Source organism: Diadema antillarum, unplaced genomic scaffold (genome assembly GCF_040938485.1).
Source record: "Diadema antillarum isolate AM-2024a unplaced genomic scaffold, OU_Dant_1.0 scf00000153, whole genome shotgun sequence".
NCBI lineage: Eukaryota > Metazoa > Echinodermata > Echinoidea > Diadematoida > Diadematidae > Diadema > Diadema antillarum.
In genome coordinates, this window is record NW_027271042.1 from 108,650 (window position 1) to 136,178 (window position 27,529).

General features: G+C 40.4%; 1 protein-coding gene across 1 annotated transcript; it reads left to right on the forward strand.

Moving 5' to 3' along the window:
- Positions 1 to 1,753: 1,753 nt before the first annotated feature.
- LOC139721977 (protein dispatched homolog 3-like) lies at positions 1,754 to 26,657 on the forward strand. Its single transcript, XM_071633296.1, has 17 exons — positions 1,754 to 3,190; positions 7,749 to 7,889; positions 8,286 to 8,398; positions 11,700 to 11,971; positions 12,525 to 12,685; positions 14,392 to 14,519; positions 15,515 to 15,723; positions 16,200 to 16,370; positions 17,039 to 17,467; positions 17,919 to 18,146; positions 19,126 to 19,373; positions 19,785 to 19,917; positions 20,877 to 21,028; positions 21,847 to 22,012; positions 22,896 to 23,009; positions 23,692 to 23,858; positions 24,868 to 26,657. The coding sequence occupies exons 1-17, from the start codon at positions 2,024 to 2,026 to the stop codon at positions 25,234 to 25,236; spliced, it is 4,368 nt and encodes a 1,455-aa protein (XP_071489397.1). The 5' UTR covers positions 1,754 to 2,023; the 3' UTR covers positions 25,237 to 26,657.
- Positions 26,658 to 27,529: the final 872 nt, after the last annotated feature.

Sequence of the window (27,529 nt, forward strand, 5' to 3'; positions counted from 1 at the left end):
CTGATCAGTGGTTTAAAACCACTGATCAGTGGTTAAAAACTACTGATCAGTGGTTTCCTCGACTTTTGCAACACATGGCATTCCATAGTATAGGACCCTACACATTCAAGTGAAGTCATTTGTATTCACTGAGTGCCCCACTCCATCCCAGGTACTCACACTGTAGCAAATGATGTCTTTCTTGTGTCTGTTTAATACGCACCATAATTAATTTTTGATGTCCAGGCCTCTGCCATCCCATCCCATAATGATTTGCAAATGACTTGACATCAGAAATGGGTAATGTACCATCACAGCTGAAGATGAACAAGATGGATTCTCAAGATGTTTGTCTAGCTCCATCTCTCCCCCCCCCCCCCCCCACTCTCTTCTTTCTTCTTCCCTATTTCCCTTTCGCGCAGCTTGGGCTTTATGTTAAAATACCTGCTGGCTGTTAGCTTTACAGCACGCAGTACTTGCGTTGCAAGATACAGATTTCGCAGAGCCCCTCTGTGCAATGAAGCCAAAATTAGTTATTAGAGATAAGGATCCGGATTATAAATAGCTGAATGAACAGGAATTTGTGTGCTCAAAAATAAGTCTGCAAGTGATGCATAAATGTCTTCAGCGTGCCACAGATACTATGAGAAAGTTTGTGTGAAACTGGATGAGTATTGGCCAAAACAGCCATTTTAAATTGTGGAGAATATCCATAAATCTCAGGATGACAAAACCACTCAATGTTATAGGTACAGCATGTACTAGTATTTTTTTAAATATTTTTTGAAAACCATGTACATTGTAATATTTAATTCTGCATCATATCCGAGAGCATTTGTCTCCACTTTGCCGAGTACTCTGCCATGCATTTTCTACAAGGATATAAATCTTTCTTCCTTTATTGATATTTCAAGTGGCATTATCAGTGGGGTAAATGTTAAGTCCGTTGCGAGTGCATCTCATGTGTATACTGTAAAGGGGCCTCTCTCATCGTGCTTCTGGCTGATATATTGTACTGCATTCGAATGGCATCATCATGCACGGCTTTAATTCTGTATGCATGTCATTGTTGGCAGTAGTGTATTTGGCAATCTTGACAATTAGATATGAAAAGTGCAATCTGCGTGTGTACGTGTATGTAAGAGTATCAACAGGCTAGTGGGTGTTGTACATGTACATGTACTTGTATGAGTTCATATGAGTTAATAATAAAATAATAATATGAACACTTGTAATGCACCAGTATCCATCATGAATAGATGCTCATGGGGCAAGAAAGAGAGGCAGAAAGAAAATACCAGTGAAAAAGAGGTATGAGAAAAGGAATAAAGGAAATGTTTACAAAAAAGCTTGTCTAAATAGCCAGGTTTTAAGTGAACTCTTAAACTTACTTAGAGAGGACAGATTACGAATGTTTTGTGGGAGTCTATTCCATAGGAATGGGCCAGCATACAGAAAACAGAAACAGTTGGGCTGTTTTAGTTTTGGATTTGTAATGTAATAATATATTTTATCAGGTAGTACAATGTACATGTACATCGTATAGAAACAAAAACCATTCAACCTGCCTTGTATACATTGTTTATAATCCACCATGTGCATTGTATCATTTCAAGGGAGACTTTTGCTGTGTGGTGATAATGTTAGGTTTCATGCATGGTCTAGATTGTCAATTAGACTGTATCACTCTGAATCATTGTGATGTAATTCTGTGTCTGTCTCAACTTCTCTTTCCCTGCAGTGAGTGCCATCACAAGTACTGGTTAGCAAGGCTGCTTCTGTGCTCTTGATGTTCAGCGTGTGATGCCAGCTGCCGCTTATAGATACTTGACAGATTTCAGACACCCATTGGACCAGATAGAAACAGATCTTGGTAGCTTCTACATGGAACAGTCGAACGTAGTCGTACATGATATTTTGTGGAGCTGAGACTGTGATGTTTGTGCGATCAGGATCAAAAAGTATGGAAGAGCTGTGATATGGTAGTCTCAGCAGCCTTGGCGAAGGTCACGGCTTTATAGTGGGTTAGGGGTTAAAGGTCACCATGGTGGGGCAGCTGAGACTGAAAACTCCCATTGAGGAGTGGGAGGGGGATGATGAGGTCACATTTTATTCGGCCAACGTCAATCGGCCGCGGCCCTTGGGAGACCTGGCCGGTTCATCCGCTTCATCGTCATCTGCTTCCTCTAGCTCGAGCACTTCAGATCTGTCCGCAAATGTTGAGACCCTCCAGGACAGCAACCATGCCAACGAAGTCCTGGATGCGCTACGCTCGCAATCAGGCCCAGAGGATGTCGGGTCGACAGGTGGAGGAGAGGTCAAGCTGAACATCGTGTGCAGATATTTGGGGAAGTTCCATGCGCATGTTGCTGTGAGCGTGATACTGCTCGTGAGCGTGAGTTCTATTTCAGTCCTCCTGGGAGCGCTGGCCATCAAAGTGGTCAAGCCAGAGCCGCAGTGGGACAAGTCACTCGATGCCTTTGAGATTCCAAATCATCCGTCCACCATCCGAAGGGAGATGTTCGAGTTGGCCCAGAAGGACAGGGGGAGCCCTCAGCGGCCGCGGCGCAGTGTGGAAGAATTCGTGGCCAGCAGTGCCATGGCACATCAGTTTGACCATGGAAACACGAAACATCAAAGAACTACGCCCATAGAGGCCATCAAGGCCAAGTTAAGTGGCAGACCCAAAGCTCATGCCAGTGACTACTTCGAGGATGATATATTTCACCCGCTCCCAGTTGACCATCTAATGCCGTTAGGGGACAACAGTCTAGGTGGAGGTGACCAGGTTGCCTCAAGGACAAGTGACCCACAAGATTCTCCACGTGTCTTGTCTAACAACACAACTGACGATGATGCACCATCGAATGCAGAACGCAATTCAGCGGGCACATCCCTGAATAAAGCCGAGGCAGGATTAAGGTTGAACCACGTCCATCGGCGGTCAACAAGAAGGGGCCACAGACGTAGCCAGTCGTGGCGCATCCAGCTGGTCTACATGGCCAGAGGACTGGACGAGAACATTTTCACGGCCGAGCGACTCAACACCATCCAGCAGGTGGAACGGAGCATCATGGAGCACCCCGACTTCACCAAATTCTGTGCCAAAAACGAGCACTCCTGGACCGATCCGGCCCTCTCCCAGTTTGACCACTGCCTCCCTCCCAACTCACTGATGACTTACTTCTTCCCCTCACAAGTTGACGATGTGGTAAGCCCCTTTATCCTTTCTGTGCTAAAGAGTGTTATGTCAGATTGGTGATTTCTTCTTTCTCTTTCAAATTGACAGTAATACTGTTTGAAAACTTAGTGTATCTCTTGTTTTTTGTTATAAAACTGCCATGATTAGCAAGACAAATCTTCAAATTGTCAAGTCAGGACACCCATTCTGCATTTCTTTATTCTGATTCATTTGTCACATCTCATGAAAAACGGTTTGTCATGTTTGCCATATTAATGTTCCTACTGAATTGCTTTTCCAGTTATAATAATAATAATAATGATAATAGTGAGACTCTTTAAAGCTCTCATTTCTACCTATAAAGATACTCAAGAGGCTATACATGGAACAGAGTACATTTACATACACTTTGTATTGTGTCACGTTGCAACAGCATCACAGAAAATGATAAGACAATAAACCAACAAACAATATACGTACACATATATACATACAGGTATACAATTGTTAATTTAAATTGAAAATGTAGGTCTAGAGATTCTTTTTGAAACCATCAATGGAAGATGCTTCTCTATAAAAGAGATTTTGGTAGGCCATTCCATAGTTTTGGGCCCATCGATGGGAAAAAGCCCAATCCCCCCAATTATGCTTGATTCGAGGTAGTGTACATGTACAACATGTACCTGTAATTTTAGCGAGTTTGATGAATGGAGATTACATTGTACATTGGTATTGATAGATACAATGTACATTGTAGTATGTCCCTATTCTGTATAAACATGAGAAGTACGTGTACTATTAGTATTTTCAGAATTTTTTTTATAGATAAAACATCTTGTTTGATGGATTGTTGTTTTTTTTCATTCACAAAAAATCTCACATTTTGTCTGTTGTTATTATCAGCTGCAACTGTACTCAGTCATGGACAGTTGGCCAGAGCTGTGACAAGCAGCTGTCATTCTTTGTCAGCTGCTTTTGATATCAAGCCAGTTTGGTTTCGAACCTCGTAAGGAAAAACAAAAACCCAGGTCACACTTGCTCTAGAGTTATCAAGTGTCAACTTGTTGGCCATTTTCCCATGCATCATATTTTATGTTTTGAAGAAGTATAGAGTGTCAATGTTTATGATGTGTGGTAATAAAACACTCCATGTCTGTGCACTGAAATAGGGCAGTTTAGTTTTTACAGTACTATATGGGCCAAATATTTTGCAAGGTTTTTTATTTTCGCAAATTTCACGCATCAGGTGCTGCTGTATGCGAATTTAATGACATTATAATTAAATTATCAAGTCTCTTCTCAACAGGAATGCAACTTGCACAAACTCATACATTTTTCCCTTCCTTTAAATTCCATGATCATGAGTTTATTAACCACGCAAAATTGTTGGGAACTTCCAATTTGCGAAAAGTAGACTTGCTATTTATGGTGCATACATGTAGAGTACTGTCTTGTAGAGTTCAATAGATTGAACCAGTTTGCATTGTAATAATACTACCGTGAATAACAGCCTGCTTTTAATAGTGAAGAATTTCTTGATGTTAACATTTTCTAATTCTTTGTACAAATGTAGTAATCTTAGTAATGTTATTATGCCTGTGCTCCAGAGGGTGCTATGAGCATGACGGTGTATGTTAACCGGTTGTCTGACTAGCAGTCTGTCTGTCCCATATCTCAGCATTAGGATTGAAAAAAGAAATTGATAGATTTTCAAATAAGTTTAGTTCCTCTTTGTATGCTACAATGTACACTTGTACATGCAGCATGCATTGTAGATGGACTGCATAAATTTCAAGCAACATCTCTCAAGATGAAAGGTGAAAGTTAGCCAAACTGTAAAAAAAAAAAAAAAATAGCACTGCTAGCACTTAGGACAGTTATACTCAACTATTGTACTTGTTTGTATGAATGTCAGAAAGTAAATTCAATTTTGGAAGAAGAGAAAAATGAGTAGAAAATAGTGGAGAAGGTCAAAGATCAATATACTTTGGCCAAGAATGTTGTCCCAGCCATACATTATCATGTATAAATGGTAGACATGTCTCGTAGTAATTTTTTTGTGTGTTGGGAAGAATACCTATTTACAATTCTGAATATAAACAATGATGTTACAGCTGCCTGAGGGTAAAAGTTCAGGAGTCGCTCAACTGGGCAATAGTCATTTTTAGCCATGAATTTTTTCAGCCGTAAACCGTGCTGCATTTATGCATACATATTTAAAGTCCAAACATAATACTACTTTGTTGGGTGATTAGCAATCAATTGGAAAATATTTCCTTTGTGCAGTAAGGGTGAGTAGTCATTTCCTTGTTCATGGTCGGGATCAATGAACTCCATCAAAATGTAAATGAAGGGCCTTAATAAAATATACAAAAAAGACAATTATTGTGATTTTGTGAGAAGCAGAAATGTCCCAACTAATGATGTGAAAAGGAATAGGATTAAGTTTCAGGCTGTGTTTGGTATGGTGCCAATCAACACATGTTAGCTTTGAGAAAGCAGTACTTTATAAACCTGAATCTACAATCTTATAAGTGAGGATATGTCTTCCTCTTTCAAAGTTAAAGGCAACGTGCTGTGTTTGGAAAAATAACAAGAGAAAAGTTCAGAAAAACATAAACTTTCTTTCGTATTGTTGACAAGTAATGAACTCCCCCACTAGAAGGGCTTGGGTGTATAAAGCTCCTGTGGAAATGTCTAAAAATGCAGCTTGAGAAAAAAATGTGTTTGTTTGTTTGTTTGTTTTTATCTAGTGAATATGTAGCCTTTACTCGTTCAGTGCTTAGTTCTGATGTCTTTGTTGCTCCTTCTTACAGATGTACTATTGTATATAAGCATTGTTTCTGGCAGTCTCTTGAACCCTTGGTTTTTTGTTTTTTTTATTTCTGCTTGTCTGCACTTTCAGTCATAAATTGGAATTTGAATTATACTCAATCAATCAGAACAATGACTAGTTTTCTTTTTTCTTTTGATTGACATTTTTCCAGCCCAGTCTGCAATCAGACTTTGATTTTAATATTTTCCTGTGGTTTATGGTTTTTGTGGTTGCAGTATCATGTCTGGTGACTGGTTTAAAACAAAGCAGTGGTTGGCTTCGTTGATGTGTGTTGCAGACCGTTAAAACACGTTTCTTTGAATGTCAGCCTTCGTGCATTGTCTTTTTATGGCTATTTGATTTCAGGCAAAATATTGCGGTCTATTCAAATATAGATGTGACTTTCTTGATCTTAAAGGAAAGAGTTGCAAATAATGTTCTAATTGTTACGGAGTGGCGCCAGGTATACATTGTAGTCCTCGTAATGTCCAGTCAACTAGAAGAATGATTGCAATTAGAACTTTCTGTAATCGTTTGTCTCCAAGATTACAGGAAATATACACAATACAATATACATACTGTGAATTATCTCTCTCTTTGTGTTTTTCTAGATTTGCTTACCTGTCCCTCTGTTGTTTCTCTGTCTGTCTTTGTGCCTTCTCAGTACCCTTTTCTGTCCTTCACCGTGATTTGACACTTTTTCTGGGGTTTGTTGTGACAGTTTGAATCGTGCTTTTCTCTGTTTTCATGAGCAGCAAGCTTATTTTTCTCTCTTGGTCCATCTTTTGTTTTTGTTCCACCCAGTGACAGTGGTCTGACATTGATACTGACATTTTCTCTCATAATTGGGATGATTAATACACGTATGCCATACGTATACTGTACATACAGTAATGTATACAACCTTGTAGTTTTTCATAAAACGGAACTTCCAGAGTGGTTGATTTTCTTATCATGGAGTACAGTTTTAATGAAAAGAGAAATGTACAACAAATACAGTGCACTTCACATTCATGTCAAGATCAGAGTACAAATCAGCATGCTGTTAAAAGTCCTGTTTACCTTTGGGAGCAGTGATTTAAAAAATGTTAAAACTATCACATTTGATGCATATGCGTAGGCTTGTTGTATCACAAAACATCCTACCATATAAGATTTTTGCAATAAAGCCTAAAATATAAGGAGATATGAGTATTTTTCACATTAAACAGTAAGTGTACACGGTTTAGTCTGGAAACATTTTTATTATTTTTGTTCTCGTTTTGTGTAGTTACCAATACTTAACATCGATCATACAGATTCAAATTTTGACAGTGGTTGTTTCTATCCCTGACTCACATTTTACAACTATTTTAAAGCACTAATGCTGGGTTTTTGTTACTTCTGCAAATGGTAAATTATGCCATTAAATTCATGATTAGCACCTAACTCGCCAAATTAGTAAAGATAAAACTAGCAAAATATATGGCATACATGTATGTATTACTTACTGCCAGTATCATTGCATTTGTAATATATCTGCACAGTTAATATTACCAGCTAGTGCACACTCTGACAGTACTTGAACTCAAGAACTTGACTACGATGTACATTATATTCTTTTCTAATCCTTTCTATTTAAAACTGAAAGACGAGGTCCACTAGAATTTGAGTAACAACATTGACCTTTGATGAATGACTGAGAAAAAAAAATGCATAAGTAATGATGACATGTCCTTATTTTCCCCTGCTCACTCCAACCCTTTGATATTGTGCTTCCTCCCTTATACCAAGATCCGATACGATGGCATGGGAAGTGAACTGGCCGACATCAACGGTACGCTGACGATGGCCATGAACCAGCCGACTTTCTACTGGTTCGTCGACACCAATATGACCAGCACCAACCGCAGGTCAAAGTTCATTCGAAGCGAGGTAAGGGTCTTGGCACTTTAGGCAGCTAAGTCTGTTAATGGCAAGTATGGTTGTGTTTCTTTAATGGTAATAATGATGATGATAATGGTGATGATAATAATAGTGACTTCTTAAAGAGCACGCATTCCATTCCTATATTTTTCATGCAGTATGTTCTACCTTTATAAAAGTATGAAAAAAAAATCTAGTTAATGAAAACATATTTCACCTGGATCTTTATTAAATTATCATATGCTTCATATGTGCAGTTTCCCCTTCCTTAAACCAAAATATGATTTTGCCTTTATGCATTGAGTGTGCATCAGTATGTATTTTGATTTGTAGAGGTTACCATTCCTGACGTATGCTGAGGAAAATTGACGTGAAATTCTGCATCTTTTTTCCCCAATCTGCCAGATTTGGTTTGGATCCCCCGTTGGAGATGGATCCATGGGGAGACATGAGGAGTACCAGGCCTACAAGGAGTTTGTCTTCACCTACATCAAACTACTAGACAAGGCATCAACAGAGTGAGTTTGCCAAGTTGCCATGGCTACAGACAGACATGGGGCCCCATTTCATAAAAAGTTGATATGATAGTCACTCGTACTGGAATGGCAATTGTCATGGTAACAACAAGAATCCAGCTTCCTGATTGGCTGTTGCTATTGGAAGTTGTCATTCCAGTAAGAGTTGCTATTCTAACATATTTTATGAAATGGGGCCCAGGGGTCCATTTCATGAAATCTCAGAATGGCCAAAGTTGTTCATACGTAGCTATGAGAGACTTTAAAATCTATTTCATAAAGTCTCTCATTTATAAGCATGTCTTACTAGCTGAAAGTCTCTCATAAGATTTTCGTGAAACAGACCCAAGTGGAAACTTATTAATGCAACATAATTATGCATGTAAAGGTTTACCAGACAAACTAACCTCTAACAGACAACAGAACCTCTTCTTATCAACTATTGTCCCTGTCTACCCTCTTCCTCTTCTTGATTATTTAAGTTGAGAGTTGAGAAATTCTTTTCTACAGTATTCCCAAAATTTGATGCTCTTGTTTTGGCAAGGAGATGTGGTAGTCAGGGATTTGGTCACCAAAAACAAACTTCCAGAGCTCAAATTACACTGAGACCATGAGACCAATTACTTTGATGCCCCTTCAACTGGCACAATGCCCCTTCAAGATTCAAATAATTTAAGGCCACTACTAGCTGTGACCCTTTCCTTTAAAAGTAACTAGAAAATTTAATAAGTTTGAAGAGAAAAACATAATTTTCCCTGCCGTTATAGATCTGCGTAATGCATTTATGTGATTCTGTACAACTTGAAGTTTGACTTCATTTCACAGCTTCGAGCTTGATCTAGCTACATGTAGCTAGCTGGCTTGACAGCTGGCTTGATGTTAGACTGTATTATCAAGGTACTACTGTATCACACCCAAAACAGTGGTAACTTTTGTTGCCAGGCAAAGAAGCACCAATCAGATAATTGGTGAAAGTCAAAACATAAACTGGAAGTAAATTAATTTTGGCCTAGATGCCCCCCTAACTGAATCTGATGCCTCTTGAAAAAATATGAGAGTCAAGGCTGAATGGCTGTGACTAAAATCAACTGGAATTCAAGGTCTGTTTTAACTTCTTGTGTTCATTAGTTCACAGACATTGCATTTCTATCCAGAGTAAAAACAGAGAAATCTTGAATTTGTGTTTGAAGTCATCAGCCGGGATTCAGCATTATTCAGATTGTTATTAAACCCGTTGGAAGATGATTCCCAAGTATAGTCGGGCAAGTGTCTATGGGAAATGCGTGTTGTAGCAAAATCAGTCGGTCCTCAATGGGTTAAAAGTCTGTGTATCCCCCACTATGTTATTTTGGACAAGTCATTTCCTCGATGGCTCCCCTCTCTTCTGTTCCATCAGTTGGGTCAATGTGTGAAATAGTAGATAGTCTTTGGAGTTCAAAGACCTTAGCCGGGAAATGTTTTTTAGAGCAACGAAAATACAAACAAAAATATTATGGTCTGGTATCTAATCCAAATGCCTTAGTTTCTTCTTTATCCTGTTTCACTTTCAGTTTAAGTTACACTGTCTTTCCTTCCCCTTCAGTCGTGCAAGTCACTAAGTTTGATTTGATATTTTCACTGTGTCATTTTAGCATGTTATTTTTTATCCACACCCACTTCCCATTCATTTGCAAGCTCACTTAAAGCCTTGCTTAAAGGTATGGTATACATGTAGTTTTGCTTGAGGTGAGGATTCAGCTTTTGACTTTGGCTAGATATTTGGAAACCACTTGACTTTCTGAAATGTTAAAGAGCAAACAATTCGAAGAGGAATTCAATGTTGATATGATGGAAATCAGTTTTGAAATGGCCGAGTATATAAAACAACAAAGTAAAACGAGGCAATCCTAATAAAAGGTGCTTCCCACTTTTTATAAGGATTCCGTTGGTTTGAATATCTCAGTTATTTCAAAAACGATTTTCTTCAAATAAACTTTGAATTTCTCTGAGAGTAATATGATCTTTCATATTTCATAAAAGGTTTCTCGTCTCAAAAAAAAAAAATCATCAAAAAATTTCAGAAACCTGAAGCCTCACCTCAACTGGAACTGAACCATCCCTTTAAACATAGCTGTGCTTTGTTTACTGATTGACCTCATGATAAAGTGTTCTCTTCACTGAGTGTCACAGATGTCTGGAAACAATTTATGTCCATGAATAGAGATTACCTAATCCCTTTTAATTCCTATTGTGTCACCATGGCCATCTTGTTGAAATGAGACACATTATCATATATATCTCAGTGGGCTGGCCAACTTCCAATTTGGTCAAGTTTTTATACAGAAACTGAGTGGTGATGAAAAAGCATGGCAAGTTACAGCTGCGACAGTGTACAAGCATTTGGGCACATTAAATCGGAGCCCTTCTTCAGGTTAAAGGACAAGTCCACCTTCATATACATAAAGGATTGAGAGAATGCAGCAATATTAGTAGAACACATCAGTGAAAGTTTGAGAAAAATTGGACAATCCGTTCAAAAGTTACGAATATCTTAAGTATCTGCGCAGTCACTGCTGGAAGAGAAGACTACTACAGTGTAAGATGTCACATGCGTACAACTATATAAGGAAAATAAAGAGAGAATTTCACAAAACTTTACTTTTTGAATAAAGTGCACAGTTCTTCGACTTGCTACTAACGTATGTTAAGGGTGAAATTATTTCCCCTACCTTCTGAAAGAGAGAAGTCGAGTGTTCTTTTGTTATGGGAGAAAAAGGGAAGTATGTTGAATTTTCTTTATTCTTTCTTTATGTCGTTGTACTCATGTGACATCACAAGATATAGTAGTCTTTTCATCCAGCCGTGACTGAGCAGAAACTTTAAAAATTCATAACTTTTTAACGGATTGTCCGATTTTGCTCAAACTCTCACTGATGTGTCCTACTAATATTACTGCATTCACTAAACCCACATGTCTATGAAGGTGAACTTGTCCTTTAAATGCATGATACCAAAGAATAGTTTGTGACACTTTGTTTCCTATTTACAGCTCTTAGAAGTACTAACTTTTTGTAATCACCTGATAATCAGGTGTTTGATGATCAGACAGAAGCCAGTAAATCAAATCAGATTTGATTTGATTTGATTTGATTTATTTATTCTCCGTATGACATCACTTACATTTTTTTAAATCAAGATAATCAAACATAATATATACAAATATGATACGCATTATAACTAGTTTCTACAATTTCAACGATTTTGATTACACATACATCTGTGCAATTGATGGTATTGATACCGAGGATGTTTTTTGTCAACACAGCAAAGTGGACGTCCTGTACGGCGGGACAGAGATCTTCGACCACGAGGTGTCGGAGACCATCTACCACGACGTCTTCCTCTCCATCCCGACCTTCCTGGCCATCTTCATCCTCCTCCTCGTCTTCACCTCCTTCTCCGTCTGGCTGACCCTCTGGGGCCTGCTCAGCATCATCTGCAGCTTTGCCTGCGCCTACTTCTCCTACCGCGTCTTCTTTGGCGTCGAGGCCCTGGGCCTGCTCAACGTCGTGTCCGTCTTCGTCATCATCGGCATCGGTGAGTTTTCCCCTCGTGTCATGCCCTCTTGACCATCACGGTTGCGCCACGGTCCCTTCTAATTCTATGAAAATGTGATGTGATGTCAGTCTGATGTTTGACGGAAATCAGTGTAGCAAGTGTTTTAATTAGTTGAAAAAAAAAATAGATCATACTATGCATACCTCTTTGCACTGAGACACAAAATAGTCCTCCCTTGGATAGTAGCTTGCTGAAATTAAGGTCATAGCTACCTAGCAACAAATGAAAATACAAGACCTTATAGTGGCCAATGCAGTAAATCACTAATAAAGTCAGCCTTTTGCACAAAAGTGTCCTTGCCTTCTGTTGAAACAGCAGAATTAACAAGAATTAGACTAGCCGTAAACATGCATACGTAAGTACTGAAAATCTTTTGACTATGGGGAAATTTTTCAATCTAGAATTGTACGTATCATCAAAATCTGGGTATACTGAATGTTTCAAACCTGAGTACAGTGAGATAAAGATCATGAGAAATGGATTGATACCGGTGTATTCATCCCATTTCACTCACTCCGTCCCTCCCTCTCAGGTGTGGATGATGTGTTCGTTTTCGTCAACACTTTCCGACAAGCAGAGGCCATCAAAGACCCCGCCGTCAGGATGGGCTATACCATTTCAACAGCGGGGGCCGCCACATTCTTCACCTCGGTCACCACCGCAGGGGCATTTGGGGCCAATATGGCTTCCCAGGTATGGCTGTGAAAGTGAATTGACACTTGTGACATCTTTTCTTCTTCTTTTCGTTCTTGCCCCAAGTGAGATGAATGGGGACTTTTTCAATGAGGTTTTGAGCCATGGCTTTAACAGAAAGCAAGTGATTATTTTCTGTTATTTCATGAAAGACTTTAAAAAAAAAACAGATTTAGGTTGCTTGACAGTCTTGACATTGCTATCATAATGATTATCACTTTTTTTTTTTTTTTTTTTGATATTACAGTGCCATCAATTCACCAAAATTGTATAAACCAGTGTATGTATGTGTGGTTCCCTTTGTATGCGCCTAGCTCACAGCCATGTAAATAAATACTTAAAATGGTCTTTTCATGAACCCAGTTTTTCAGATACCTCATATGCAAGTAAATTTCAAGAAAAGATCTGCGATGACCTTTATTTGTACACGCTCAGATTGTCAAATGAACTGACTTGATATTGTCTCTGCATCAAAATGCCATACTTTGACTGGAACCACTTCAACTGGCAGTCACCAGTACATTGATGTGGTGAAATTAGAATGATGCTATGGGAATCAGCAGCGGGTAGATACATTCAAATTAGTCTGCGCTGCCTCTCTGCTATGTAATCTTATCAGCTGCACAAGCCACAAGATTTTTGTGCCAGCTTGTGTAACATCACACAGATGTTACAATGCTTCATGTTACAATTTTTGATTGATGTGTGATGCACTCACACGCGCAGAAGGGGATCTTGTTGGCAAAAGGGGTACAAAATCTCACACAATTCATGAAGATGAATAGTCTTCTTCATGACAGTTACAAACTCAGTAACTGGCAAAATAGTGTACACATATGTCTTGCATCCCTCATTTCCAAAAATATCTATATTTGAGGAACAACCAGATATGTGAGGAACAATTTATACAAACTCTATAACTGGCAAAATGATATACGTCTTGCATCCCTCATTGTAAAAAATATCTATATATGTGAGGAACAATGACAAACTCAGTAACTGGCAAAATAGTGTCTTGCATCTGTTATTGCCAAAAATATCTTTGAGGATGTTGTGTAGGCTTTCATATCATTATGATATTGAGTTTTCATGTCTGACATATGAAGAGTTTGTTCGCAAAAACCGATAAGTCCATTTTTGAAGATTTTGAAGTACGGTCTCTGTCATAACGTATAAAATGATACCTTTTAAATGATTTATTGGTCACTACATACCGGTACTGTTTTAGCTGAAATTTTTGCGGTGGTTTTATTTTCGCGAATTTCGTGAATCGCCTTTGAACTGCAAAAATAACAACACGCGAAAATAACAACGCGCGAATAACTAAGTTCAATTAGACCCTTGCAACCGCGAAATTAACAACACGCGAAAATGTCCCTCAGGTAGCAATTCACGATAATATCTGTACGCGAAAATTTCAACTCGTACAGTATAAAGGTACATTTTTGAAGTTATGGTCAAGAAAAGAAGAAATTTTCTTATTATTCTCTTTATTTTTCTTGACCTTTAATCGCAAATATCTCCATTTGGCAAATATGGACTTATCGGTTTTTGCGAACAAACTCTTCAATATGTACAAGGTATCTGTCTGTCTGTCTGTCTGTCTGTCTGTCTGTCTGTCTATGTATCCATATGTTTGGTTTTTATCTGTTGAATAATGGAGTCTGTAGTGTTCACTTCAATTCTCTTCCCTCGAATTACTGTAGATTCCGGCCATTTTCGACTTTGGTCTCTTTATGATGCTGCTGGTGGTGTTCTGCTGGGTGATGGTGGCTGCCCTCATGCCCCCGGCCCTCAATCTCTGGCACCGGTATCTCAATTGCGAGCTGCGCCTGTGAGTCCAAAATTTACTTGCCAGGGAAAGCTGTCCTTTTTGCAGTACCATATGTCCCCCCTAAAAATTACAACGGGACCTTCCGCAATGATATCTTTAAAAATAGTGAATCAATTTAAATACAAATTCACGATATGAAACTGTAACTCATTGCCCACATCTTACAGTAAGCACCATTCGATTTGCTTCAGTGGTCAAAGAGAAATGAGGAGTTTTGTAGAGGATGTCAGAAATCTCTTCACTCCAAGTTCTGTCTATTGTATTCACACATAAGAGCGGAAGAATCAGACTCATGATATGCTTTACAACAATCCACATTTCTCTGTGACCGCTTCCAAATGGAATGGGGTTTTCTGCAAAATAGCGCTAAGATGTTATATTTCAAGACTCAGAAGTAGCATTTAGACAGTTTAATCAAATTGGGTGTTATCAATGCAAAAATCTGATTGTAATCTTTTTTTTTTTTTGACATTATGTACAGTCTAATCTTGGGCAGAGCAGCAGACTGGCAATTCTAGAATAACTACCTCTAGGGCAATTATCCCCCCAGGACAAGTAAGAGGTTATTGTCCTTGGAGGGTAAGTGTCATAGGGAGTAATCATCCTTGGGGAGAGGGGAGGTTGTCCTTGGGGGTTATTGTCTTGGGGGTAATTGTTGTGTGTGTGTGTGGGGGGGGGGGGGGAGACTGTCTGGGTGGTAGTTATCCAGGGGTAGTTGTCCAGATACCCAAGCTGGCAGCTTTAGTCGGCAGTGTGTCTGCGCGACATCTAAGACTCCATGGTTGGGTTTGTAATTTGAATTGGACTGTCAAAAGTATAGGTGTAATCTGGTGTAATCTCATATTGCCAGGGTGATTTGACCTAATCAGTAGAAGGTATCACAAAGGCATCTTCAGCTAAATGAAGAAACGATGATGCCAGACTGAGACTGGCTTTGTGAGACGTGTAGTCAGAAGAAAACTTTTCACACCTGTTGTGGTCTTCCTGTAATACAGAATGCAAAAGTGCAAGGCCAGGTCTTCAGCCAGCCCCAATCGTCGCAGCACCAGCCTGTACCGGGTCCTGGCCCAGTACGAGAGCCAAGGAGGCCCGGCACAGCTGGAGGCAGCTCCCAGCCCACCGATGACTGTGGTGCCCACGGACCACCTTCTGGATGATAGCGACATCCCCATGTTGGATCTCGAGGATGAACAAGAGGAACAAGGTAGGATGCTCCCCCAGCTCTCCCTAATTGATAAAGCTCCTAGACATTGTCACTAATCTCAGTTAGTGTAGTTCTTCCTGGTCCCCCTTCTCTCATACCCAATTTGCAGCATGTAGTACTAAACAAAGATATGTTGTGAGTAATGTGTGCCCTGCATGTAGTCTGTAGCACATTCTTGACCATTCTGTACAGACTCTGCATTGTTTCCATTTTCAGTGGCAGGTCTATATACCCCCTGCCATACACAATAAACAGCATATGGGACTGAACAGACATGTGTCACAATCTGTGATTTTTCTCTTACATGATATTTATTTGGAATGTTGAATCTACATCTCGATATACACTGCTCTACATATCTTTATGGTCAGTGCGCTCTGCACTTTATGACTGACCTCTAGGAGGCAATGTAGTTAACCACCTCCCGGAATCATCTTCACTAAAGACTGGTACCCCTTTTTCTCTGCCTATACCAGGTCTTCTGACAGACGATGAAGATGATGTTCCCCTGCTCCAGATTTCTTCCGCTCCTCCAGCTGTGGCTCCCGCAGAGAACAGAGAGGCAGCCAGCTTAACCTCCGGCCTGCAGCGGCTCCTACATGGCTATGTGGCCATCCCTGTCATGAAGGCCCGATGGGCCATTATAGGTGGGTCAAGGGGATGCTTGACCAGGTCACTTTGATTCCAAACACACCAACAACAATGCAAAGATGATTGATTGCTTGATTTGTCAATACTGTGAAAAGATTTTAATTGTTATTTTGCAGCTAATTGCGCATCACTGAATGTACAGTCGCTTTTATTTCAAGCGGGATTTGATTATGCAGCCAGTTTGTTCATGTGTACTTTTCATTCCTATTAAATAAGACACAGCAAAGAATGTTTGACAACCATGTACGTTTATGAATACGCAGTCTCTCAAACATGCATTAATACATCCGTAGCATTTGTGTCAATTTTATATGTTATCATTTCATCATTTTGATTGTCTTTGCCTGTATGATGATGAAATTTGGCTTTGTCATATCTTGGCATCTTTTAAACTAGCCTCACTTTACTTTGTAACTCCATAGATACGAAGGTTTCTGTGTAAATGTCTAGAAGTAAAAAAGGAATTTATCAAAGTCATGCATTTCTGTCATCTTCATAGTGAAAACAATCAAGTGTATATTGGCTTTTATGTGAAAAAGATGATATTTCTGACAGATCATACTTAGTCCAGTATATGGGAGCAGAATATATGATGCTATGAAGCAATTTACAGTGAGTGTGAATTCTGTATCTCATTTCATTTTTGTTTTATCATGAACTGCAGTACTGTTCTGCATAATCCTGGGTGTGACCATTGCGCTGGTGTCACAGCTCCAGCCGGCCAGCCGTCCTCCTGCCCTCTACCGGCCCGACACCAACCTCCAGCGCCTCCTTGACCTTGCCTACAACTTCAGCGGGAAGGACATCTCCTGCCGGGACTGCTCCGGTTTCGAGCACGGCGGGACCCACCCGGCCCCACCCATCGTCCCCCTGGTGCCCGTCGACCCAGGGGTTCTGACGCCAAGACCGGAGCTGCCAACGCACAGCCCAGAGACGACATTTTGGCCCCCTGTGGGGTCAACCACGCATCCTGCTAAAGGAGGAAAAGGAACAGGAGGGGGAGGAGATACAGTGTCCTCCCCCACAGCTTCCTCATCACCCCAGTCAAATGGTACTACCCATCACAAAATCGCTCCAACCCCTCCGGCCAAGAGTGAGTACATCGATGATTGGATGTCATTCAAACAGTTTACCATAATCAACATTAGATATGAACAACTTCTCTCCTGGAAATTAGACAGTACACCGTCCAAAGTGACCTTAGCACCTGAGTGACCCATATCTTCAAATTCTCTTGTCTCCCTTCTCCATGAAACTGCACCTCCTAGCTCTCTCTTATTTCAATCACTTATTGAATGGGTCATGATGGTCATTGTTTAACAAGTTATATAACTATTTTACTGTTTAAACCCGTTGAGGACGGTTTGATATTGCTACAACACGCATTTCCCATAGACACCTGCCCAAGTATATTCGGGACTCGTCCTCAACGAGTTAAGCTATGCAGAAAGTGGAAATTCAATTTGGTCTACTCTTTGTGAGTTTTGAGCTGGGCTGTCACATATGCACTTATTTTGGCCATACTTATCTTGTTCCTTTTGCAGAGGAAACGTGTACCACGACAGGCTTGAGATGCAAGTTTGGTGCAGTGTGCCAGGATACTGATACAGGAGAACGCCCTCACTGTGTTTGCCAGCTGGTTTGCGATCAGGACGATTACTCGCCGGTGTGCGGCTCGGACGGCCGTACCTACGGCAACGTCTGCCAGATGAAGCAGTATGCTTGCCTGGACAAGCGCGAGATCTACGTCACGAAGGCTGGACTTTGTGAAGGTATCGTATGCTTCACAAAACTTGGAACCATTCTAAGAAAATATGAAGAAACTTTCACAGATATTAATTTTAGGAGTGTAGGATATATTTTACTATTCCAGTACATTGAAAGAGAACTTGACGTAGCTCCTCCAGAAGGCATGGAAAATTATATTTACCATAACATGTGATGGTTACAGTTCATGGGAATAAGTACTTTCTTTAGATATGAGCAACTGTGAGAAAGTTTCATATTTCTAGTAATTTTGTTGTTCTATAGAGACTTCACAAATTGTTGTAGAGTTCTCATCTGCATGTTGGAGCATAGTGAACACATCAAAACTTGTCATCTATTTGTTTGATGTATTGCCCAATTTTCATTGAGTTTTTTCACCAATGTCTCTCCATTCACTGAATCCACATACTTTGCCTAGGGACAGTCTTCCTTTGCTTTCTGTGATTGCCATGTCTGACAATTGGCACCAAATATCTATGCGCGCACTGTAACATATGCTTACATACAGAGGGCAGATGTAGCGATCATCCTTGATTTATATGTGTAAACATATGGGAATCTGCCCTCTGTTGTGAAACCACTTGTGAGAAATTCTTGTCAGTAACAAAGTTCCATCACCAGGAGCTCAAAAGTGCCAGGATGCTATATTCCCCTCGTTTTTGACACACAAATCCCATAGGTGTTTGCCAAAGAGGGAGATATGAAAAAGATGTCCCAGCTGGCACATGAAAATAAGGGGAATACAGTTTGTAGAACCACAGCTCAGATGTCTGATACAGGTAATAAATGTATCTTAATGCCTATTGTAATAACCAGAGATTGCATCTGACAGTCATGGCCTTGACCCGTTGAAACGGACTATAACGTGTATTTCCCATAGACACCTGCCTGAGTATACTCAAGACTAGTCTTCAATAGGTTAATGTACTCCCTATCATATCCCTTCTACCCATTACTTCCTTTCTCTGTCGACTGTGACAATAGAGCCACCCAAAGTTAAACCCACTCCTGGTAAGGCTGGTCACCATGGTGGAGATGACCCCTCATCTGGACAGTCCATTGACCCCTCTTCTCCGGGCAAGGGCTACGATCCGTGCGCCACCGCCGGCCACTGCGGGAAGGCGGCCAGTCGTCCCCTGCTAGATAGCACCGCCATGGTCTTTGTGGTTTTTGGCATCAGCGGCGTGGACAAGACCAACGTCTCGACCGGACACGTCCTCAATGAAGACAAAGTGAGTGAAGATATGATGGCAGTATTTTTTTTTTTTTTTTTTTTTTTGTGATTGAACTGTGGAGTTTTCATATAGTTGGGCATGCTTCGTGGTATATTTCTTTTCCTCTTCAAATATTCTACCTCCCACACAAACACACACATACACAAATCAAGGCAAAGAGATTTCAAAGTTCCAATGATGTAATGTGTATGGAACTTTCAACTCAAAAGAGAAATCTAACTGCATGTATGGGTTCTCGCTGTTACCTATTAAAAAAAAAAAAAAAAATTGGTCTTAGGTCACAGTCCCACATGTGCATTTCTGTGTTGGCATTTTGGGTTATCATATTTGGCTGGTCAATAGTGGATTATGGCCTGAGGCAAAAGATAACCTCATGTCAAACTGACTTTGCTTTTTCATCTTCTCCAGGGAACCGTGCTGTATGACCCTGAGTTTTCACCGATGCAGTGGGAGACAGTGAAAGCGCTGTGCAAGATTTGTAAGACGATCGGAAACAATGGCGACCTCGTCAAAGACGGGGGAGCTGAGTGCTTCCCGCCAGGTGAGAATTGTCACACGAAGAGCGCCCTCACAGAGGGCCCATTCATTAATATCTCAATAAATCTGTGATTGTTAGCACTGGGACTAGTGTTTCTCTGCCTGTCCGCCATTGGTAGTTCCTCTCAGATGTACTTTTGACCTGCAAGTGGAAATGCAAGTGTGGCACTGGATTGGGTACAAGCGAATAGAGGGCAATGTGTGAGAACTGTGATTATGCTGAAGGAGTAACCATTGGTACATTACAACAGATGATGTGGATGATGATGATGTGAATGAGGATGGTGATGATGATGGTGGTCATAATGGTGACGATGGTGATGGTGGTGGTGATGGTGATGATGATGATGATAATGATGGTTATGATGATGATGATGGTGATGATAATGGTGATGATGATGATAATGATAATGATAATGATGATGATAATGGTGATTATGATGATGAAGGTGATGGTGATGATGATTATGCTGATGATGGTGATGATGATGATAATGATAATGTTATGATGATAGTGGTGATGGTGGTGATGATGATGATGATGATGGGGATGATGATTTTATTCATTTTAATTTCAACCATCAATGTCATGATCATTGATGCAGAGGACAGAAATACCTTTCTTTATTAAAAAGTATCAATCTGAAAGTAGCATTGTGCATTAGACTAAAACTTGTCCTAGTTTTGATGAGTTGCCTGCTAAGTTGAAATTGAAAAATTAGAATTTTCTTTCTGAGTGTGCTAAGGGTGCCCTCTTTATTGTGTGGTATAAATCATGAGCTTGTAAGATAGGTACCAAGAAGGTGTATTAAAAATATAGATTTGCCATGGCACCACAGTTTAGTGCAGTTTACAGCCCGCATTTTTGCAAATAGCCATCTGTGATTTGTACATAGCTTGTGAATGTGTATGTGCATGAATGGAAAGTTCAACAAAGTGATTCATTGAATTGGATTCTTTCAGCATACTTACCCACCTGTCAGAGGGCAGGGATGATGTTACCGGAAGAGTGCAGTGACCTCCCAGCGACCAAGCGGCTAGTGGGTCAGAGGTCGCACGCCAAGATGGGCCTGTCCAGTCAAGGGGCCGTCTGGTTCGCCATGGCCTTTGAATCGGTGAGACTACAGTGGATTAGTGACATATCAAATGCACAAAGAAGTGGAGGATGAGATCGGAGTTGCGCCGTATTGTATTTCAGTCCTTGGCAAAAAAAAGTTGCATTCCACTGCCACTTGAGTTATTGATTTCAACCTGACCTCTTGGTCAGCATTCGTGGAGTTGTCAACTCATAATATGTTTTCATGTATCTAGTCTGTGTATTGTTCTATTTAGTATTTGTTTTCTGCATAGAATATCAGGATATATGTGTCTGACATGAAAAATATGTTCTCTCTGAGGGTTGAAAAAGCATGTGGGATATGTGCTATTTGCCTCATTGAACAAAATTATGATTCTTGCCTTCAAAACGTTTTTTGTTTGTTTGCTTTTACCATGCATTTATATGTTTTTAATCTGATCTTAAAGTGTTGACAACCCTGCTGTATGAGTTTTAAATCCTTGTGAATTTCTTTTTACAGTCTGTGGCAGTTTTTTTAATGGAACAAAACTGACAGATCATATATATTGTCTTTAAAGTTCTGAGGTATTGATGCAAAATGAATGTTGTTTACTGTGGAAATAGACAACTTTCATGCATGTTGCAGTCATCACCTTATTGTTCAAGCCAGGCAAATGAAGTGCATGAATGACATGGTGACAGTGATTTATGTGGTCAGTCCCAAACTTTATCACATGTACAATATGTACCTGATAATGACATTGATTTTGATGTACTCTGCTGCTGGTATTGAATTAGTGCATGGATATGAGAAGCTCACTGACAGATCTTGTCAATCTTTCTTACATCTACTCAAAACTTGATCTCTGCCAACAGAAAATCTATGAGGGGAAGTCAAGCTTCGAGGCATACAAGGACTACCTGGCTTGGGAGAAGGCGATCACTGAGATGAAGGAAGGTCTAACGGAGGAGGAAAGGGTGGGACTCGACTCAGCCTTCCAGACGTGTGATTACTGGGAGCAGGTCTTCATGGAGATTATAGGTAAGGGACTAGTGAAGAGGTTGAGGAGGGGGTGCGTTCAGTCTCAACTTTGTCAAAGCGTGCCAGAGTGAGATGGGGCAAATCAGGACGTGCCTTCAGAGGTGACTGAAAGCTCCGAAAGTAAGCTGTGCCTCGCGAAACCGAGCCAGGGAGTTGTTGTACTCATTAGATTGGTAGAATGATGGTTGTATGGTGATTATGATGATGATGATGATGATGATTATGTTGGTGATGATGGTGATGATGATGGGGATGATGTTGCTGATGATGATGATGATGATGGCGATGATGATTATGTTGATGTTGATAATTACAATGATGGTAATGATGGTGTTGATGATGTTGATGAGTATGATTGTGGTGATGCAGATCATGGTAGTGATGGTGGTGGTGGTGTTGATGATATTGGCGATCATGGTGGTGATGTTGGTAATGTTGGTGATCTTGATGATGCTGGTGATAAGGATCATTCAGAAATGTGGAGCATTTTCCTTTTGCCACACTAGAAGCTTGTCGATTCTAGCATCTTGGGCATACTGTTGTGATTCAAAGCAGCGCAAATTTCAAATTATGATCTCTTTGTATCATGGCAACTGTATAAGCAGCACTTCTTGTTTGTTATGGAAACTCAGTGTAAGAAGGTGACTGTAGTAAAAAACTGCTGTGGAGAATGGTCCACAGTCATTCATATTTATTTGTATTTACTTGTCAGACAGGATATGTAACATCATTTACCACAACTTACAGCTCTAGGAAGATGTAGCTAAAACATGCAAAATACTGCTACCTCATCTGTCTATCCTTATCCAGTAGATTTGATCATGTTCTCTGGATGCCAATGTTCATTGGTAATAATTGCCTGGCATCTGTTTTATCTTGACAGGAGTGACCAGTGCAATATATGGTGTCGCTTTCTCCCTGATCGTCTGTGTGGTGGCCGTCGCCTTCTTCACTGCCCACCTCACCATTCTGCTCATAGCATTTGTGACCATCGCAGGTATGTTTTCAATGAAAGAAGTGATATCATTCGTACATTCTGTTGCCCTGAACAAGAGTGCTGAGAAGAAGTCTTAGGGTCTATACCCATCTATTTTCAGAACTGGATGGCGGGGTAAGTAAGAACTTGGGATCAGCCTTTGTAAAGAAATTTGTGTGCTATGTCTTTCAGCGTAGTGGGATAGTAATACATAAATATCCAATCTCTGTCGTTAATTATTTGCCTCAAGAAGAAGGTTTAGTTGAACAAAAAGTAGGTGCCACAGTTAAAGTAAATTCTTCACTGGGCAATGTATTGGAGAGGTAACGAAGCAGAATGTTATTCTCACACAAAGGTACGTCATTCAGAAGAGGAGTTGCCACAGAAATAAAATAGTAAGATTAGACTTGTCACTACAATACCCAGATAATGTCACAGATGTTAAAGCCGAGAAATTTGCAAAGCGTAAGTACGGTGAGTTGAAAGAGAAATATAAGATATTATTATTTGATGAAAAATCAAACATTTGACATCTAACTCAATCTCCTTTGACTTTTGAAGCCCAAGAATGTTTTTATGACAACATTACAATGTTTGAGGGAGGGGTAATGTACAATGGTGTGTTGACTGGGTTTTCTTCTTGGGTGTGCATGTGATGCGGGTCCTTGATTACCCTTTTGATGTTCTTTGGAACGTTCTACAGGTGTGATCCTGGTGGTAGTCAGTCTCTTCTACCTGCTGGGATGGCAGATGGGCGCAGTGGAGGCGGTGTCGCTCTCCATCCTTGTCGGATCCTCCATCGACTACTGCATCCACTTGGTGGAGGGCTACCGCGTAGCCGCAAACCACGTCAAACTCGATTCAGGGAAGGTAAAAAAATCCTCTCACGCTTTGTTGTTTGTTGTCTGTATATGTACAGTAGGGTCTCGGTTTTAAGGATTAGGACATTGAAGTGACTATTTTTTTTACTTCAGCATAATTTTTATTTTTGCTTAAGCATGATTTTTTATTTGTGATAATTTTTTCCTTTCACTCAACAGTCATGTGGCTTGTAGTTCAATTTTTGCAGTGCTGATTGCTGATATCTCTATATATGCCACAGTGCAATGTTGGCCAAGACCTAAGATTGTGTTTTTAGACTTGATTTACTCATTTTGTTGTAATCAAAATCTTTGTGCAACAAGGTGTATAGAAAGTAGTGAAAGCGGTATTTAAAGTGGAATTCAATTAAATAAACTGAGTTGAATTGAATTCAGTGCAATAGATTGTCATTAAACTGAATTGTCTGTTTGCAGCATGTTGCTCCAGATTAAATGGGTGCCTAGTATTACTATGTTGTTGAAATAAATGATGTATTTCTCACTACTCGATATGTCCACTGATAGGATCACCTCTTCATTACAGTTCAATAATTCGGAATTCATTATCAAAAGTAGCTATACATACTTCCCCAGCTAGTATCAGAGACTCCAACTCTCCCGCTTTCGACGGAAGCTCTCCCGCCGAAAGCCCATTTCTGTTAAATCTCCTGTTCTCCCGCTTGAGATTTAATTTCTCCCGCTTGAAATGATTTCTAACTTAATGTCATCGTATGTTGAAAAATAAGCCTTAGATAGCATGAGATAACATCTAGAAGCCTAGAGCTGGACCCCGGCCACAAGGAACTTCGCGCTTCGCGTTGGAGTCTCCCGTTTGCTAGGGGTTTCAGGCGGGAGAATCTCCAGATCACAAGGTGCTTGAGGTTGGAGTCTCTGTAGTATTATCCTAATGTCAAAGGTAGGAAAAAAACAGAAAGAGCAGATTTGTCAAAAGTGATGTGGAAGTGATTGGAAAGAGATCAGAACTGAGCAAAATGATGTGTATTATGTCTTCTTTCCAGTCCTCCAGTCATATACGTCGCCAGCGAGCGATTCATTCGATGAGCACCATCGGCGTCTCCATCCTGTCTAGTGCCCTCACCACTGTGATCGCCGCCATCCCGCTCTGCTTCACCACCGTCCAGCTCTTCGCCAAGTTCGGCCAGATTGTGGCGCTCAACACACTGGTGTCCATCGCCTACACGTTGACAGCCTGCGCCGCGTTCCTCGGGTGCTTCGCACCGGCCCGGTACCGATGGAGCTGGCGCTGGCTGGCCGTCACTGTGCTCGTGGTCGGCGCGATCTTCGGTGTTGGCATCGGGGCGCTGTATGGCTTGCATCTCAAGGGAGTTGCCATACCCGGCCCCTCGGGGAATACGCTCTTTGGATAATGCCTGCTTCGATCAGTTAACCATGGACTTTAATTATGGTGATGTAGTCCAAGGGCGTGATCTTACTGACACAAAAAGTGAGGATATTTTGGCAAGTGCTGCTTTGTATTTATCCTCACCAAAGTGGTTTTGTCCAGACTCCCCTTCAATGTTCACCTGGATAAATCTCTCTTTCTCATAATTAGAGACATTTTTCATAGTAATTGAGCAAATTTTGGAAGTCTGAAAACAAGACTAAGCCACATTTCCCCAAAACATGCTTTTGACATCGTGTTTTGCCACTCTTGGTGCTGTGGTCTTTGCCAATTGTGTTACGCACAAATCTGGGTTCACGTTTGTAATTTAAGCGGCTTGACCTCTACAATATGTTTGAGAAGACGGAACCTAGCTTGACTTTGCTTTTGCTTTTGACATGGTGCTTGCATGTTGATATTGCATACTTTTTCATGTTGTGTTATCAAGAATTGATTGACAGGGCACAATATCAATGGTACAGTGGTCACCACTTAAATAATCAGGAGGGGTCAGGAGATAAGTTTTTCTCCTACATAAGAGGTTCGTGATTAATGGATGAGCACTGTACAGCTATTTTAAGGAGAATGTCTTTTGCAGTTGGTGGTCGACAACTCACTTTAGAAAAGCGATTCAGAAAGGGGATTACAAACAAGAACTGGACTCGTAATTCTGAAATCTCTCGTGTATTCCACCATATACTCATCAAGATCCCTCTCCCATGTGAGGTGAGGGGCACACTCTTGTTGAAGATGCAGCAACTTGCAAGCTTTCTCCACCAGATCTGTGCGGATCAAGTCATTTATTTCACCCCCATCATTCCCTTCTGGCATCCCACCTAGACCAATCACACGTGTGGACAGCCAGAGAGAGTCGAGTTCAGACTGATATCCTTGCTCTGTAGAAAAGAAGCCTTGAACAGAAGCAGGGGCTGGAAATGTGTGAAAAAGTATGATCATTCTAACAATATTTATTGAACAACATCACCACCATTCATATGGCATCAATGCCATGTTTGTGTACTGTATACGCCATATATTTTGCGAGTTGTTTTTTTTGCAAATTAGAACTCTCAGACATTGTCGCGAGTAGACAAATTGGCAGTGGAAGAATGCAGTGAAGTGAACGGAGAAGTCAGTATAAGACAAGTCGTATCATTCACCCTGCACCTGCACTGCATATGCAAGTGGCATTCATGCATTGAAATCAGAGGTAAATATTTTTTTTACGTGCACTGTTGATTAGACGAGTAGCACCAGACTCGCGAAATTTGCGGAAATAAACCCTCGCGAAATCTATGGCGTATACAGTAGTTAACTCTTGTATGTATTTAGTTGCCACAGAGGTTGAGTGAATGGCAGGATACTGCTGCAGGTGTGTGTGAGTTTAAGCCTGCATCAGATGTGGGATTGAAAATAGAAAAGTAATGACGATTTCTTAATTTGTGGGTGCGTGTTTGTGCTATGTATGTAAGTATGTATGCTTGTTATCATGCAATACAGATATGAATGTCAATATGACTTCTTTGAAATAGTAAACCACTCATTACATGTTTATTTTTCATTTCATTTCTTAAGTTATTATGCAGAGAATACATTTTATTTTTTATGAGGCTCGATGTTTTAGAACTGTTCATGATTGACATGTTAGTGAATTATTACCTGTTTGAGTGATGAGACAAAATATTGTACGACCAAACTAATCTGGCTTTCAGTTATTTGGTCAGATCAGCTAGGGCTGGGGGAGGGAGGGATGAAATGAATTAGCAGATGTCTGTCAGAGTGATTTTCATTTTTATTTGTTTTAAATATCGATCTCCCGTGCGAATAAGTGGATGCTGATTTCGCCATGATGACTGTTTAAAGATATCAGTCCGGGGGATGGGTTTACAATCATATGCTCAGCGCAGTTAGAGAAACGGACAACTTGCTTGGGATTCCGACAGAAATTCTAATGCTAGAGTTCTCTCCTTGACAATTCAAGTAGGAACGGGGGATAAAAGTAGTCAAACAGAATATTGTGTGTGCTGCATACCTGTATCTCTTCAAATGAATGTCCATGGTATATCCAGTTTCGTAGCTTGTGAGTGTAGATGATGAAACAACAACTCATAGTGTCATCTCATTATAGAGGAGAGACAAACAAAACTTACCTTGTTAAATTTCTGAAATATAAGTTGAAGAATTTGCAATGTAACATTCCCTTTTGCCCCCCTCTCTCTCTCTCTCTTTAGTTTTTCCACAATGGTAGGGAGTTGAGCAAAGGGACAGAATTATGTAAA